The 19,050-nt window shown below is 36.3% G+C and overlaps 1 protein-coding gene across 2 annotated transcripts in view; it reads right to left on the bottom strand.

The window, feature by feature from the left end:
- Positions 1-2,131: 2,131 nt before the first annotated feature.
- The window catches only part of LOC106082210 (adenosylhomocysteinase-like 2), a 135,908-nt gene continuing 118,989 nt past the window's right edge, over positions 2,132-19,050 (bottom strand). For both annotated transcript variants that reach the window (XM_059362237.1, XM_059362236.1), the window contains exons 2-9: positions 16,604-16,677; positions 7,460-7,547; positions 7,071-7,390; positions 6,660-7,009; positions 6,441-6,593; positions 3,154-3,319; positions 2,528-2,774; positions 2,132-2,458 (exon numbers count right to left, since the gene is read on the bottom strand). In XM_059362237.1, coding sequence (XP_059218220.1) covers positions 2,331-2,458; positions 2,528-2,774; positions 3,154-3,319; positions 6,441-6,593; positions 6,660-7,009; positions 7,071-7,390; positions 7,460-7,547; positions 16,604-16,654 — 1,503 coding nt within the window. In that variant the 5' untranslated portion in view covers positions 16,655-16,677 and the 3' untranslated portion in view covers positions 2,132-2,330. The remainder of the gene's footprint in view (positions 2,459-2,527; positions 2,775-3,153; positions 3,320-6,440; positions 6,594-6,659; positions 7,010-7,070; positions 7,391-7,459; positions 7,548-16,603; positions 16,678-19,050) is intronic.

Consider the following 19,050-nt stretch of genomic DNA (forward strand, 5'->3'; position numbering starts at 1 on the left):
TATGCAGAATAGGTGCGGCAAGTGATAGCAGGTAAAGGGCATGTGGGGAAGATGTCTTTGCCCGGCTTTCGCGTCTAGGACACACCGGTACTTAAGTGGGGAAACAATACCAGACATGAACCGACTTAGGGTCGTAGAAGCGAGAACAACTAGGGATTTTGTTGGTAGTATGGAATCCTTTGTTTAGATTTTTTGAGATTAAAAAAATTTCTAAATATTGTCTTTAGAAAAAATGTCATTAAAATTTTGTTTATAAAAAAATCATTACAATTTCATCTGTAAAAGTAAAATTATTGAAGTTTTGTCTTAAAAATATTTCAAGGGGGCTTGTGCCAAATTTTTTATTAGAAAAATTTACACTAAAATTTGTTCTTTTGAGAACATTTTATTGAAATTTTATCTTAAGAGAAAATTTCTTTGAAAATTTGTCTTAAGAGGAAATTTCCTTTAAAATTTGTCCTTAGAGAAGAGTTCATCAAAATTTTGTTTTTAATGAATATTTATTGAATTTTGCCTTAAAGAAAATTTCGTAACAATGTTGTCAGCAAAATTTAATAAAGTTTTTCTCTTAAGAGATAATTTAATTTAAACTTTTTCATTTATTAAGCATTCTTTAGAATATGATTTATGGCTACGTCGGTGGTCACCGGACTACGTTTTTGGTATGGTCCCTGAAGCCTAACCAGTCCACTTGGATTGGTTGCCGTATGTTCGGTCGTCAGAAACTACGAAGCGTTCGGTCGATAGAGCTCTATGATTATAGGAAGGTTGTTTAGATGTAGGTGACAGTCGTTCGCCATGTCGTGAAGTTTATCAGACTTGTGCCGACTGTCTTGATGTCCGGCGATCTAGAGAAATCTCCCATTATCTTTGCTGCGCTCTCTTCATTTAATGTACAGCAAAAGAAGTCATCAATTTATTCTGCAAGTTTGGCGCCTCTCTGCTTGTCCCTAAGACCCAAGTGCCAGAGGCCCTTTATTACTAGGGCTTGCTTGGTGTGATATGTAAAACAAAAATTTCTGGCGACATCTTTAACCAAGTGGTTTAAAAAATTTTCGTTTGGTGCTTCGCAATAGCCCTCTAGCGGTCAATAGCGACGGTGCCGTTGACGTTTATCATTGACACAAACCATATTATAATTCTCAAATACAGGGCAACATAAATTAGTTAAATTAATTAATTTTGAAAGAAAATGTCGCTGGCCGAACATATGACGACAAAAAATATATAAAGAGACACACTCATTCTGGAGTTGGCCTTTTTGAGAGCTACCAGTTATTTTGTGCGCAGTTTGGTTTGCCACTTCATAATGAATAAACGTACAACTGGCAAACGGCTGAATGCGATGCACAGTGGGATATAATCGAAAAAAAAACTAGTAAAAAATATGCTAATGAGAACAGATAGAGCTAATTGAAGTTTGAAATGGTTAGAGCTAAGGTGTTATCGAGATTTCAAGGCCCTAGGTGATTCGGTCAACTCTTGGCAGAGCCCTAAAGTTGGTCACCTCGGCATTTCGAAAAATTGTTCGGACTGCCACATTTTCATTTGCTGTCAAATTTTCAACATTTTTTTGCTGGATTGCAAATTTCAAATAGTTGTCTCTATCCGTTCTCAAATTACATAATTTTACTAATATTTTCGATTCTTTCCCACTGTGTGACCATTTGTTTGGTTGGTCTGTTAGCGCATTCTGTTTTGGTCTTCAAAATCTTCTTACGATTCCACGCAGGAAATTTGCAAGGCAAACCAATGCACTAAGCTCAAAGGTCTGGGCTACAGTAGCGGTGTAAGATATAACTGAAGCCAACTAGAGCCACCCTTTACCACAGACGAAGTTTCTCAAAAGTTTTACCATAAACAAGGTGACACTAACATCAAAAAGTAGAAATTTACGACCAATGTTAAACATTGCAAGAAAAATATTATTCGCCCCATTATTCGCTCCACCATAGTTCATTCCTTGTGCAACACATCTAAATATACATCTCCGGTCCTATAAAGTGTATATATTACTGATGGTCGAAAAAATCTAATACCATTTATCAACAAAGTCCGTTCATTCGACCACGATTGTTGGCATCCAAATTTCGGACCAGTCGAAATCATATAAATACTGGGTTATTTAAACTTTTGATGACAATTTAGGGAAATTTTTATTTTGTTTTTCTAGTATCCACCTGGGAATTGTTGTCTACAACTTTTTCTCAAAGTAAAATACAAATAAGGTAATTATTCAAATTTAAATCATAAGAATACTGATTAAAATAATTTGTGAATGTAATAAGCATAACAATAATACGTTTAAGGAAATTAATTGCATACATATACTAATATCTATAGTAATTTGGCTTGAATGGACCAGATCTGTTAAGACCCAAATATTTGGCTTGTTCATCGGACAGCTCCGTTAGATGGGCATCAAAGGTGGGCAAATGTAAACTGGCCACATATTCGTCTATTAGAGAAAGACAACAATGGTTAGCATTCATATATGTACATATGTATATTTTTGATTATGACCTACCCATTTTCTTTGGTAGCAGATAAACATCAGATTTATAACGTCCCTGGACGGCATTATAGAGCTCAATTAGAGCAAGGGCTTGTGTGGCAGCAGCCACAGATACCACAAACGATGGAACTGTTGAGCAAGACATATTGACCAACCTTCCCTCGGCCAGGAGGATAATCATGCGGCCATCTGGCCAGATAATGTGATCGACCTGCGACCTAACAGTTTCCCACCTCAATTCAGGGGTATGTATGCTATTCTAAAAAATAAAAGAATCACATTGGTTAAAATATTTGCAAAACAAAAAAATATTTGCCAGAAAATATATATAAAATATTATTAATAAAAAAATAATTAAAGGATTAAAATTAAACTACAGCCAATTAATTTTTTTATTTATGTGTTATTATTAAATAAATCTTAAAATGTTAGGGAAATAAGCAAACAGTTCGAAATTCATCAGTTTGCTCAATATATGATCACTTTTAAATTTACTAAAGTGTCAAAAGGACAATTGATCCTAGGACTCACTTTTGCCAATAGAATATCACAACTAAACCAATCTTATCATTTTAGAGCTTAGATACTCGAACTATAGAACTATATTTGGTGTTTGACATAATTGCTAAATAACTTACCACATCGATTTCTGAATTGGAATGTCCCATATTGCAGACAATACATCCATTTTTCATGCGATCCATATGCTCTCGAGTGACAACATTTTTATTTCCAGTTGCTGTAACAACAACATCAACACTACGAATCACTTCATTTAATGTTACAACGCGATGACCATCCATGCTGTAAAAATATAAAATGTTTATATACAGTACAAAGGCAACAATTGAAAATTTAATTGAATTGTAGCTTAACAAATGCATCTAAATTGATGTTTCATTACAAAATACAATTCATTGTAAGTACAAAACTGAAGCAGGTGACCACCACAGCATTTGATGCCCAAACATACATAAGTTCAAATGTGTAACTTCACTTTGTTTATGATAAACCCTTTAAGAACTTCGTCTGCGATAAAGGGTGAGAGAGCGTCTTTCAAGTGAAAATTCAAAACTTCTTCTAAACCAAATATGATTCATTTACAGCAAAAGATGCTATGTTACACGAAATAATGATTCGTTTGATTGGTTTATCCTCGAAATATTCCTCTTAGACCCCATAAAGTATATAAATTCTTGATCGTCTCGACGTTCTGACTCTAGCCATGTCCGTTCGTCCGTCTGTCCAAATCACGATAGTGGTCGAACGCGTAAAGCAAGCCGCTTGAAATTTTGCACAGATACTTAATATTAATATAGGTCGTTGGGGATTGCAAATGGGCCATATCGGTTCAGATATATATATAGCTCCCATATAAACCGATCTCCCGATTTGACTTCTTAAGTCCTTACAAACCGCAATTTTTGTCCAATTTGGCTGAAATTCAGCATGTAATGTTCCGTTATGACTTCCAATAACTGTGCTAAGTATGGTCAAAATCGGTCTATAACCTAATATAGCCTCCATTTAAATCGAATTACCGATTTGACTTCATGAGTCCTTCCAAGCCGCAATTTTTGTCCGATTTCGTTAAAATTTTGCATATAGCGTTCTGTTATGACTTCCAATAACTCTGCCAAGTACGGTCTTAATCGGTCTATAACCCATTGCCCGATTTGACACCTTGAGCCTTTACAAGCCGCAAGTTTTGTTCGATTTGGCTGAACTTTTGCATGTGATTTTCTGTTAACACTTCCAACAACTGTGTCAAGTAAAGTTTAAATCGGTTCATAACCTGATGTAGGTCTCATATAAACAGAGTTCCCGATTTGACTTCATGAGTCCTTACAGGCCGCAATTTTTGTCCAATTTGGCTGAAATTTAGCATGTAGGGTTCTATTATGACTTCCAACAACTGCGCTAAGTACAGTCCAAATCGGTTTATAACCTGATGTAGCTCCCATATAAACTGAGTTCTCAATTTGACTTCATGAGTCCTCACAAGCAGCAATTTTTATCCAATTTGACTGAAATTTAGCATTTAGTGTTCTGTTATGACCTCCAACATCTGTGCCAAGTACGGTCCAAATCAGTTTACAACCTGATATAGCTCCCATATAAACCTCTCTTTCTCGATCATCCTTGTTCGGTTCCTAGAAGCTTTATGTTTTTCTGGTTTGACAGAAGTTTGGTATGAGAATTAAATTATGCCCTTCAACTAAATTTATTTTCATTTTCAAGATAGCAACACACACCAACCACTATGGGACGCGCTTCGTCTTTGACTAGAAGACTTTTCAACCATATTAGGTGTAATGGCTTCAAGGGCCGTGCATTGGTATGTTGTATTTGAATCGTATTAATAGCGAAAACGCATTTATGATACAATTATCACATTAACCACGTTCGATAACCCTGTATATTAGCTGTACTTTTTCCCAACTTCAAACAGATGCACAAAATCATGTGTAGTACGGAAGAAGTGTAATTTGCCACAGACAGAATGTCTGTCATTACACAAAAATACATGCATTGGGAAAAAGTACAGCTAATAGACAGCGTTGTCGAGCGTGGTTAATGTGGTAATTGTATCATAGTTGCGTTTTTGTTATTAATACGATTCAAATCCAACATACCCACGCACGGCCCTTAAAACCTTCACACCTAATATGGTTGAAAAGTCTTCTAACTGAAGACTATTCTAGACATCCAACCTTTAGTATGAGGCACCCACTGCGGTATGAGACTCAAGGTGGTGGGAAAATGGACAGAAGAATGGAGCAATTCATACCATCACGGTATAATCGAGCCCACGATAGGAAATCTGGATGGATTGGAAGAGGTTTCAGATCGGACACCTATGACGACACTTGAGACCGAATGCGAAACACTGCTACCAGCGTCTCGGTCTTGGATTGACAGAATTCCAGTGTTGTCATTTGGTAAATCAAAGCTAGGTAGCAGAATGGGTCTGGGGCTCAGGGGAACCCAGGAACTGAGATCTGTATTCGCCTGCCTGACCATAACACGGCACTGGCATTTAAGCGAGCATGTCGAGTGTGAACATCATTTCGGAGAGTTAGGCTATCAGGGCTATAAGAACCAGGACGGTGAGGTCACGGACGGACTTGGATGTTAGAAGGAGATTAACGCCTTCTCTAAGGATGGCACAATCTGCATGGATTGCCGGGATATAGCGGTGTTAAGGGGAATAAATGGACCATTTAGTTATGAGTCTAGGGGACTGCCAACAGCAAACTTGGGGAATACGTAGCCTTTCGTAGCGACGAAGTCCGAGTTAAGGCCGTGGGAAACGAACGCTACATGCGCACTGTGGAAGAATGAAACGGTCGGTAAAGACAAAGCTAATTCTAAAAGAAAGTAAAAATGAGATCACTATAACTTTCGATATAATTACGGTACATATAGGACAAGGGGTGCACTTATACAAAATAGGAGCGAATAGTGAAAGCGTGTGTAGCAGGAACGTAGCCAGGATTTTATTTTGGAGGCCCATATATGAACTACAAAGCAATAAGTACGTGGTGCGATTTGAATATCATAAGGCGCCCTTCGCGTTTCTGTTCTTGGGATTGTACTGAGCAAAAAAGTCCCCTACACCAGACGTTTACGGTGAAAATCGAGTCTCCAGATTTTAACTTGCAGTTTTTTCTCAGACTTTTGTCTCATGTTTTTGGGTATTTTGCAAAGCAAAGATGCAAAAAAATGCCCACCTTTTATAAAAAAATCCTCATACCATATATTTTAAAGGCCTTATTCACAAAACTTTATGTAGCCTTAAAATAAGTTTATTTGTCAGTTCTATAAAGGAAATATGTCAAATAAACCTATTTCAAATCTACATTAAGTTTTCTGAATAAGGCCATAAAAGTGTAAATCGCAATCCAATATATTAGTTTCTTACCTTGCTTGCAGTGCGCAAATTGGATCAATCTCTGTAACATATACAATGCATCCTTGGGCCTTAAGACTTTTGGCGCAACCCTTTCCCACATCACCATAGCCACAAACAACTACTTGTTTGCCTCCAAACATAATGTCCGTAGTACGTTTAAGGCTGCAACAAATAAAAACCAATATAAGCCCAAAATAAAAAAAAAATCAAAAGAAAATTAACTCTTACCTATCTAATATAGCATCCTGCATACTGTAAAAGTTATCGAATTTCATTTTTGTCACCGAGTCATTTACGTTTATGGCTGGCACAGTCAATTTGCCATTTTTTGACATATGGTAAAGGCGATGAACTCCAGTCAGACTTTCTTCCACAATGCCTTTGATTTCCTTAAATAGTTCAGGATATTTTTTCCACATCAAGTGAGTGGCATCACCTCCATCATCGAGTATCAAATTGGGTTGCCAATTATTGGCACTGATACACTTATCCAAACACCACCAGAAATCTTCTTCGGTTTCACCGCGCCAAGCATAAATGGGTATGCCAGCTTCGGCCAAGGCAGCAGCCACAGCATTCTGAAAAATTTAAGACTGCATATGACATTTTACCTATCGAAATATAGGATTGTTTTATTACCTGTGTCGAGTAAATATTGCAAGCTGCCCAGCGCACTGATGCTCCCAATTCTACAAGCGTTTCAATGAGTACCGCAGTCTGGGCATTGATATGGGTGCAACCAACAATTTTCGCATTCCTCAAAGGTTTATCCTCGCGTGCCCTCTTTCTCAAAGTCATAATTCCTGGCATTTCCTGTTCGGCTATATCGATTTCCCTACGGCCAAATGCATATTGAGCGTTAATATTTTTAACGCAGAAATCGGTGAAACCCGTAGTGCTACGCTGTGTCTTGTCACGCGGCGAAATTTCCTCCTCATCAGAACTTCCAGTGAAACAAGCTAAAGGGTACACAGAAGAGGATATTAAAATGTTTTTTTTTTTATAAGTCACTTTATTTTTATTGTTACCTGAACTAAATGAGCATGTTGATGCTGCTGAGGAACGTCTTCGGGTATGTACAGCTTTCTTCAGAGCCTCCGGCTGGGCTGATTCTTGCTGCAATGATGTATAAACAAAATACGTAAATATGTATATGCAAATTTTTTTACAAACTTTTATTCATTTATTGACTTAAATGGTACATAGTGTGACTTTTCCTAACTCAAGTTTTGTAAAACGGTCAAAGCATAATATTTTCAATCTATTTTCATTAAGCGCAGATATTAAAAAAATAATTAAAATACGATGGAGGCCACCGTAGCGCAGCGGTTAGCATGTCCGCCTATGACACTTAGCGCCAGGGTTCGAATCCTGGCGAGACCATCAGAAAAAATTTTCAGCGGTGGTTTCCCCTCCTAATGCTGGCTACATTTGTGAGGTACTATGACATGTAAAACTTCTCTCACTGCGGCACGCCGTTCGGACTCGGCTATAAAAGCTTTAACTTGAATCGGACTGCAATCATTGATATGTGAGAAGTTTGCCCTTGTTCCTTAGTGAAATGTGTATGGGCAAAATTAGCAATTTTTGTTTAAACAAGTAAAAGTTCGGTCAGGCAGAATCTTGGGAACGGTTTCTATCAGAGCAACCACCCAACCACCTACATCTATAAGAAGTATCAGTGCAAAATTTCCATCACCTAGCTTTTTTGTAAATTGAACAGACGGGCGGACAAGGCTAGATCAACTTAGATTGTCAAGACGATCAAGAATATATATTTACTTTATGAGGTCGCAGATCAATATTTCGTTGTGTTACAAACTGAATGACGGGATTCAATGGTAGTTGATCCGTCCTTCTGGGGAAATCAAGATAGCATATAAGTGAACAAAACCAACTCACTTTATCGTTGGGGATTGTTAATGGGCAAAGTCGGTTGATAATTAGATATGGCTCACATATGCGGATATTGCGTTTATGATATCAAATCGAAGTACCGCTTTATATGGAAGCTAAATGAACCTATATGGCCCATATTCAGTCCCCAACGGCATTCATCATTAAGAAGTATTTGTGCAAATTTCAATTGGTATCTTTATTCGTCCTAACGCTATCATAATTTCTACAGACGGAGAGACTGACTGAATGGCTAGACCGACTAAGAATGGCAAGGCGATCAAGAATATGGAGACTTTATGGGGTCGCAGATCAATATTTCGAGGTGTTACAAACGGAATGACTTTATTAGTATATCGTCCTATGGCAGTGGGCATAAAACCGGATTTCAATTTATAAATATACATCCACCAGATGCAAATGCATTGATCACAAATGATTTAATGTTGTTGTTGTCCTTACTATCAGCAGTGGATAGTAAGCAAAATAATGTTGTTGCAGTCAGTGCGTTGTACACATACATATATATGTAGCCTATAAAAAGGAAAAAATGATGGCATAAGCAGATTTAAGGAAATTTTATGAATAAAACATTGATCAGAAGTCAAACGAAGATATATATTCCAGTGAATATTGCAGTCAATGCAATGCTCATATAGTCCGAAAAAGAATAAATTTTGGCAAAGGTAAATTATATGGAGTTTCATGACTGAGATATTGACCAGTAGGCAAATGAAGACATGGGTCCCAATGGATGTTTACACTCCAATTGTTTTTATATCCACCACCGAAGAATTGTTGAATATTCATTTTGCTATTCCGTTTGCCACACATCGAAATATCCATTCCCCACCATATAAAAAATATATATTCTTGATCGTCTTAAAAATCTAAGATGCCCTTCCGTCCGCTGAAATCACGCTATAGTCTTAAAAAAAACTAAGATATGGAGCTGAAACTTTGTACAGATCCTTTTTTTCATAGGCACATTAGATTCGAAGATGGACTATATTTCGATATGGCACCCATATTTACCGATCTTAGGTCTTAGGCAAATAGAAGGTACATTTGTTACTCGATTTCGTTGAAATTTTGAATAGTGAGTTGTGTTGGGCCCCTCGACATCCCTGTTCATTACGGTCTGTATTTGGATATAGCTGCCACATAGACCGATCTCCCGATTTATGGCATTAAGGCCAAAAAAGGCATTAATTATGCGACTTCGCTAAAATATGGCACGATGAGTTGCGTCAGGCCTCTCAATTTTCGCACCGAGTATAGTAAAGATGTTATATATACCGGTCTTCCCATTTAAGGTCTTAGGCGCATAAAAAATGCATTTATTATCTGATTTCGCTGAAATTTAGCATTATGAGTTGTGTTTGGCGCCTCGACATTCGTACCGAGTATGGTCTCGGTCGGGTTATATTTTGATATATCTGCCATAAATACCGATCTCCTTATCTAATTACTTGAGCCCATTAAAGTAGGGTTTATTATTTCGTTGAAAGTGTGCTCTACTAGCCTCTTCGACATCACTGGTCTAGATTGGTCTATATTTGGATCTAGCTCCCATATAGACGAGTTGGGCCCACAAAAGGCGCATTTATTAACTAATTTTGCTGTAATTAGAAACTATGAAATGTATAGGACCCTTGCATAACCTTCCCGAATACGGAGGAGATCGGACTATATTTAGATAAAGTTGCATTATAGACAAATATTCTGTTTTGCCGTATTCTACCCTCGACATCCGTGCCGAGTTTTTTCCAAATGTGATCAAATTTTGATAAATGTTATGGGTTCATAAATAATGCATTTTTTACCGGATTATGACGAAAGGTGGTTAATATTTATTTATCCGAGGTGGTGGGTATTCCAAGTTCGGCCCTGCCGATCTAAATGCCTTTTTACTTATTTTCTTATAACATAAAGCGTGACTTTTTAGCTATTATCTTTTTGGCAACACTGGTTTAAACATCTCACGCACGTTTCGTGTTTTGTTTCACTATCAAACATCTTCTGTTTGGTCTACAATTTAACCATGAATCATCTTACAATCGTACAACGCTTGCAAATTAATGAATTTTATCATCAAATTGCGCGATCTGTTAAGAAAGTTCATCGGGCGCTTCTTCCATTGAGCAACGAAGCTCATATTTGACTCAATAGGTAAGTAAATAAGCACAATTGTCGATTTTGGAGTGAAGGTCAGCCAGAAGCATTGCAAGAGCAATCAATGCATCCAGAAAAAGTCATAGTTTATGGGCTGGAGGCATCTTTGGACCGTACTTCTTCAAAGTTTGTCCGAATCGTAACATAACTGTGAATGGTGAGCGCAACAGTGAGATGATATCCAACTTCATTTCCAAAATGCAAGAGCTTGCATTACATGTGGTTTCAACAAGAGGGTGCCACATGCCTCATAGCTCGAGTAACAATGGACTTATTGAGAGGCGAGTTCGGTGAACATTTTATTTCACGTTCGGGGCCGCCTAGATTGTGCGATTTAACACCTTTAGACTATTTTCGGTGGGGCTATGTTAAATCCATGTCTATACAGATAAGCTAGCTTCAATTAACGCATTGGAAGACAACAATGATGCATTTATTCGTGAGATCTCAACCGAAATGTTGGAAAGAGTATGCCCAAATTGGACTAAGCGGATAGATCATTTGACGCGCAGTCACGGTCAACATTTTCACGAAATAGTCATCAAACATTAAATTATATGGACAATACTATCGATTTAAATAAAGATTTCATGCATTTTTCTGAATTCTATGCCTTTTTTTTCTATTGAAAAACTTTCCTATAACTCTTTAAAAATCACCCTTCAAAAAAAATTACAATAAAAATGAGCCCCAAAAGTGATAGTCATGACAGTAATTAGGATATTAGCAGAGCAATAAAACTGACGAGAGAGTTAAGCCACCTTTCGAAATGTATACCAACCCAGCGTAAAACTCGAGGGGGACTCACATTTGGAATCCTTCCATAAGACCTATAATTCAACTTCAAACAAAGAGAAACAAACTGTAAACGGCCTTCCAAATGTTGCCATTATTTAAGACCTTTGCATTCAATCTTTTCCAGTTTCCAAATTCAAATCTTTTGAATTATGGTCCGATTCGGATAAAAATTGCCCCCAAATCGGATAAGAATGGCCCCCTCTGGTGGCTCAAGAAGTCAAAATCCATGATCGGTTTTTATGGCAGCTATATCCAAACATAAACCGATATGGTCCATTTACAATTCCAACGGACCTACACTGATAAGAAGTATTTGTGGAAAATTTCGAGAGGCTAATTTTACTCCTTCGAAAGTTAGCGTGCTTTCGACAGACAGACGGACGGGCATGGCTAGATCGACTTAAAATGATGATCAAGAATATATATACTTTATGGGATCTTAGACATATATTTCGAGGAGTTACAAACAGAATGACGAAAATAGTATACCCCCATCTTATGGTGGAGAGTATAAAAAAGAATTGTCAGTTTAGCTGTAATACGTCTTCAGATTTTTTAATTTAAAACATTTTGTTAGTTGAAATTGCACACAAAAACGTATACTAAAGGAGTAGCCCTATATTTACTGAAACAGCAGTCATAGTTGTTTATTCTATGCTATTCTGCATTACTTCTCAAGATGTAGGAAAAGAACAAACTTTGTCGCTTTGTACAGAAAATTCTGTTCTTTTAGAATTCCTATTTAGTTTGCTGGGATGATAATTGACTATGTGACGAGATATACTTTAGACTGTTGGGATCATTTCAAACTTTTATTTTAAGTAAAATCGACGTAGAACTTTTTTGTTAGTGTGAAACTTAATAAAAATAATCACTATATTGGTCTTAAGATAATGGGGTGTTTTGATATCGTTGATATCGAAATGAGTCAATTTCGCATTGAAAACTTTGCTTAATACCTCCGCTTTATGAAAATGAAAGCGAAAAATCACAACTCACGAAAAAAATCACGACCCACGAGAAAAATCACGATTAACGAAAAACTTGAGGATCACAGTTGAAAAAATATTTTTCCATGAGGAGAATAATAATTTTTTGTGCAAACGTCGGCGAAAAGTAGGAGAAAAATAAGCGAAAAAGTTGTACTCACTCATAGTTAGGAAAGTGGCATAAAAAAAAATTATATTAGCAACCCTTAAAATCATTATGGCTACCATTGCCGGCATAATTTTTTTATTTTATTGGTTTCCGAAACAGAATAGAATTTTTTTGTGAGTCGTGAAATCTCGTGGTTCGTGATTTTCTAGAGAGTCGCGATTAGCGTTGTGAGTCGTCATTCACACAGGAAAAATTTTAATTTAATCACGCTCACGCACGATCACGTGATTAGATCTGAATTTCACTCACGAATCACGTGACTCACGCGTGAATCCCACGGCTACTCACGTGCGCACCTCTAATGTTACCGCTATTATATCCAAAGATTAGAAACCCTTCAGGGAAAAAGGAGTATATTTAATGGAAAACTTTGCCAATTTTGAAGTTGGCTCGAAATTTAAGATTTTTCCTGGAGTTTTGCAATAATTACTAGCCAAAGAACCAAAACTTTAAAATAAAAATGCTATCTTAAAATTTCAGTTGCCATGTACTTACGGACACAATTGTACACTTCGAATTTCGATAGCTCATTGATTATCATTTTACTTCACAGATGACTTCCAATTATTAATTTAAAAAAAACATGTTTTATATTTATTGAAAAACAACATTTAAGGACGTTCTTGTTTGTAAAGCAATTCCCCGTTTTTAACTAAGGTACCTCGTCGCTTTTCCCAAAGTTCATTTCCAAACCTTCAACGCATTCTTATCTTCATAGAAGGATTTGTGTCTTTAATAACAAGGCGAAAAGGTTAAGATCTATTAATCTAAAATTTGAAATAAAAAATTCTTAATATCAATATCAATTAATATCCTTAAAAATTGGAAAATTGGTATTCAAATATAGTTCTTAAACTTTGGCTCAAATTTATTTATTTTTATTTATTTATGGATCACGTGTTTAGATTTGGATCTCACTCACGAATCATGTGATTCACGCGTGAATCACACGTCTACTCATGACTCACGTGGGCACCTTTAATGATTACGCTTTGATAGCCAAAGGTTAGGGAAAAAGGAGTATCTTTCATGGAAAACTTAGCCGATTTTGAAGTTGGCTCGAAATATAAGATTTTTCCTTACTCGAAAGATTTTTGCAATAATTACTAGTTGGCATATACATACGGACACAATCATCCATTTAGTATTTCGATAGCTCATTGATTATCATTTTACTTCACAGATGACTTCCAATTATTAATTAAAAAAATACATGTTTTAAACTTACTATATTTACTAAAAAAACACAACATTTAAGGATGCTCCTATTTGTAAAGCAATTCTATGTTTTTAACTAAGGTACCACGTCGCCTTATGTTTCCTTAAAAAACTGGAAAATTGGTGTTCAAATTAAGTTCTTGATCTTTGACTCAGAACTTTAGAATTAAGCCAAATATTTTTGTCAGTGCACGCTTCAATTACTTCATTCTTCAACAACACATTGTTCAATCATAACAAAACAATTTATTTTTGATTTAACAATTTTGTCTCCACTCTACATTCTCATCAGAGAAGGATATCCATTATTGTGATATTCACACCCTTGTGTTATTTCCACCATGCCGCATTTAGGAAAATTTCGCTGGGTATTTATGGATAAATAGCAAAACAAATTTACATAAAGCATGACAATAAAAAATCTAGTTTAAATCTAGTTTTCACAAATTGTACATATCTAACATTTTGCAATTAGCCGATGTGCTATAAATTAATTAACATTGATCTGCTAATGGTCGTATTTGATGACAAACAAAAACCAATTCGAACAATGTGGCAGTATTTTGTTCGTACATGAATTGAATCACCATTGTTCAATATCTGATTAATAAATACTTTAGCATTGATTCTTAACACAGAAAATTTCCGATTTGCATTGAGGATTAATCACGTGCCTGTATCTTTAACTGACACTGTCATACACACTTAAGTTGTTATCTCTACATGTTAGAAGAAGTAAAAAAAAAAACTGAAAACAATATTTTAGGTGGTAAAAAATATTGTCGTCATTACTTTGGTTTTGTTATTACTATGTATAATTCCAAGTACTTTTTAGATTTGTATGTCTAGATTTGAAATTTTGTTTTTTTTTTGAGCGAAAGAGCTTCAATTTACAGTGACACATTTGTGCTACGCTGAGGTTCTACATTGTACTTCAAATCTATAAATTTAGGAGCATGTAAAGTGATAACTTGATTCCAGGAAATGCTCAAATGAACATACTTAGACATACTTATAGTAAGATACAAGGTGTACGAGTATTATTAATAATTCTCACGTGATAGTTGTATTACAATTGTACTCTGCCAAGTGATTCCCTTTTGTGCAGTATTGCCTAACCACAATTCATTTTGCATTTTGTTAACTAACATTTCGTCGATGTTCTGCAGCAATTTTAAAGTAAAGGGTGATTTTTTAACTATTATTTTTTGGCAAGACTGGTTTAAACAACTCGCGCATGTTTCGTGTTTTGTTTCAATGTCAAACAACTTAAGTTTGGTCTATAATTTAACTATGAATCGTCTTACAAACGAAAAACGCTTGCAGATTTGAATTTTATTATCAAAATGCGTGCTCTGCTAAGAATGTTCATCAGGCGCTTCATTCATTTTTTGGACGAAGCTCATTGTTGGCTTAATGGGTACTTGAATGAGCAGAATAATCGATTTTGGAGTGAAGATCAGCCAGAAGCATTGCAAGAGCTACCAATGCATCCAGAAAAAATCACAGTTTGGTGCTGTTTATGGGCTGGTGATATCGTTGGACCGTTCTTCTTCAAAGATGATGCGAATCGAAAGGTAACTATGAATGATGAGCGCTACCGTGAGGTGATATCCAACTTTTTTTGCCCAATATGCATGTCATATGGTTTCAACAAGACGGTGCAACATGTCACATAGCACGCGTAACAATGGACTTATAGAGAGGCGAGTTCGGTGAACATTTTATTTCACGTTCGGGACCGGTCAATTGACCTCCTAGATCGTGCGATTTAACGTCTTTAGACTATTTTTTGTGGGACTACGTTAAAGCTTATGTCTATGCAGACAATCCCGCCTTAATGTACGCATTAGAAGTCAACATTGAAGCATTTATTTATTTTTATGCCAAAATTGGACTGTAAAAAAATTACTATTCAAGATGTATAAAATGGTATAACATCCATTAAAAACAAGATGAAATTTCATTCGAAACGAAAGCGTACTCGATCTCATATGCGGTAATTCGGCCCTTGGAAATAGATTTTGAGAAAAGCCAAGGCTCCCACACAACCATAATGCAATCAACTACAGATATATGGTTTATAACCGCGACTTAAATTCATTTCCTATAGTTTACTGGAGTTTTAACTAGAACGAGGGTTGCTGGAGTCCAACAATAAAATTCACCCTGAAAATCAAAATATATTTTCACATGCCCAAACTTAGTTTTCAATCTTCGAAGAAATGCTTAGCTCGGTGAGATAGAATTGGAAAAACTAACTCGAAAAAAATTCGCTGTTTGTGATAACTCGTTGAACTGTTGAATGTTTAAAAGGTGTAAACGAGGTCATATGCAAATGGGCCTGGTGCCCCTTGGCAGAATGCCTTCATTTGTGGTCCGATTCAATCAGTTGATTGCGGTTTTTGAGGTCTCAAAAAGTCGTATCGGTTAAGCAATATTTAAGGGGCCTATATGTGTATGAAGACCGAGCCGGAAAAAGTCCATTTGAGGTCTACAATACATCTACCGGTTTCGGGAATATTGTACTTTTAACTTTGAGTTAAGTTTCATATTTTGCAATTTACGAAGGCATTTGTAGTTTGATTTTCATGTTGATGCATGATTTGGATTAGTGAAAAAATTTACAACGACTTTGCCACAAAAAAATGTGCACATCCGATTACTCAGTTAAAAGCTATACAGTTTGAAAATTAAAAATTTAAAATGAGGTCGGGACCCAAAATATTAACTTCAACCCTGGTATGTGAACAATATTGAGTCATATTAATTCATACAATTTCAGCATCAAACAAATGGCCACGAAATTGCCCAGTAACATATTGAAGGGCATGAGACGAATTTCTTACCGCCAAGTCAAGAAGTTTAATAAGATTTGGTTTACCCTTAATTTCCTCTCGATATTTTAGTGTACATCTAATAGTTACCTTAACACCAAATCCCAAGTCACAGATTGGCGTTTCTGAATTTTTCATCATATTTGTTTTCCAGAGTTAGCGACCTAGAATGATAAAAGATAATTGGCAAATTTTAATAACATTTTTTATGTTAATAAATTCATTTGAAAAAATTGGAAGTTTAAACCGCGGTCAGACATATAATGCTATATGGTGTCGTGGTCTGGTGGACGGCGCTTCAAAAGTCCAACTACTGTTCAATACTCAGCCGGATTCAAAAGATGACCTGTTTGTGCATCACAGCTGAACTAAAGACGACACCATCTGATGCACTGATTTGAAACAATGCCCGATGTTCCATGCAGTGTGCCGTCTTCATATTTCCCAATATTCCTATTGCAACTGATTGGAACTATAACAGTCATGGCAATTAAATGTACGTAGGCTTCCAAACTAGACAACCATGTGGGCTAAAATATAATATCATACCGTCGATTGACATAAATATCTTCTCAGACAGTCATTGAATCTCTAGGGAATGTATTTCTGAATTCAGAAACTGTCGGAGATCTATCAAGGAAAAGGCTGAACAGTTTAAAATGCACCTATTCTGGGTGCCGGGCCACAGAGATATACCAGGGAATTATATAGGAGACAAGCTCGCGAGAATAGGAACTTACTAACATACTTAAATTGGCTAGGACGGAACATTTGTCCCATTAGCCGAACGGTGAATAGCGCTCCAATCGCCTCGATCTTCTGCGCTCCTTCTAAAGTCTATGACACCAATTAACACATGCAGTTTTTCTGTTTCAGTCAAATTGGATAAAAGTAGCGCCCTTCAACTATATAAAAACATGGATTGATATTGTCCATTCGATCTATCCCAATAAGAAGAATTTGTGCAATATTTCAAGCGCTTAACTTTATTATTTTAAAAGTTTGGGTGCTTTTGATAAACAGAATGGCGGACGGGCAAGGCTAAATCGACTTAGAATGTCAACTTGTTGGATCTCAGATCAATATTTCTATGAGTTACACAAAAAAAGGACCAACTACCAAATTTTGTAAGTGAAACAGTTAATTCTCTACGAATTTTAGCATTGAATATAAGGCATTAATTGTTGAAGTGGGTTTGTAGAGTAGGGTTTCAACATCGCGCCATTCATGATTCGCAAAGCCAGCTTCAAATCCCCCGGTCGGTCACAACATTTATTATTCTTTTGACTTATTTTAGAGAATTCGGCTAAAAAAATTGTGCATTTGTATTAAAAGATGTTTTTAAATGTGGCTTTAATTTTTTTTTATAGTTGAATTTAATTGAGAAATTTATTACCGTCGAGTAATTCTTATTGAGTTATTTCATCATCAACAAAGTTATCATGAGTTAAAATCTCTGAGTCCAAATCTGAACCGTTTTTGATGAAGTTCAGCTTTAAGGTAGGCATTTAAACAATCCAAATCAAATTTTGTACAAATCGATTGAAAATTGTAGAAATTACGCCCTTATAAGCGTAAATTGGGCGATCTTTATATATAGCAGCTATTATAAAACTGAACTGATTTTTACCGTTTGTCTTTGGACAAAAAAAGTGATAAGTGCAAATTTCGTGATGATTGGGTAACAAATGTGATCTCTACCTCAATTTCACAAAAACGACAGACGGACTATCAGCACAGAAAAGATACGCTAACAGACGGACATAGATCAGCCTAATCAAAAGAAATTTTTGAGTCAAACTAAACATTTTACCACAGCCAGAGTAGTGGTGGAAGGCACAGATTGTATTTTTATAATGCACTAGCCGAATCGGGTTCGCTCCGCAGTCCTTTCTTTCATCCTCACCTTTTACTTGAGCCCTATATTGTAATGGTCGATACATAAGTCCTTTAGTAGAATTTTAAAATGGTTCAAAAAATCGAATGTGGATATCGAATTCGTGTTATTGAAGCGCAGAGTAAGCAATGATGCTAAGCGCGTGAATTCAAATCCTGGCGACAACATTGGACACATTTTAAGTAGTGGTTATCCCTTCCTAATGTTGGCGACGTGAAAACTTCTCTCCATAGAGGTGTCGCACTGCGGGAAGCCGTTGGGACTCGGCTATAAAAGGGAGATCCTTTATCATTGAGATTAAATTTAAATCGGACAGCATTCATTGACATGTTTGCCCCCGTTCTTTAATGAAATGTTCATGGGCAAATTTTTGCTCTACTCCCTTATACCTTTCTTTGGACTCCTATATGGTAGTGGTTAAATACGTCCGGTTTGGGCTGTATTTTGGGAGTGAGGTGACCACCCAGACACTAGGCCTTAAAGTAAATATAAGCTTCGTACTATACTCTTAAATACTTTTTATATCAGCCCCATATAAGCATAGTCGGTAAATAAGTCCTGTTTCATTTGAACCCTATATTGTCATTAAAGGTCGTTATATCCATTTGACGGGGAGTGATTTTTGGGGGTGGAATGGTAC

Source organism: Stomoxys calcitrans, chromosome 2 (assembly GCF_963082655.1).
Source record: "Stomoxys calcitrans chromosome 2, idStoCalc2.1, whole genome shotgun sequence".
NCBI classification, from domain to species: domain Eukaryota; kingdom Metazoa; phylum Arthropoda; class Insecta; order Diptera; family Muscidae; genus Stomoxys; species Stomoxys calcitrans.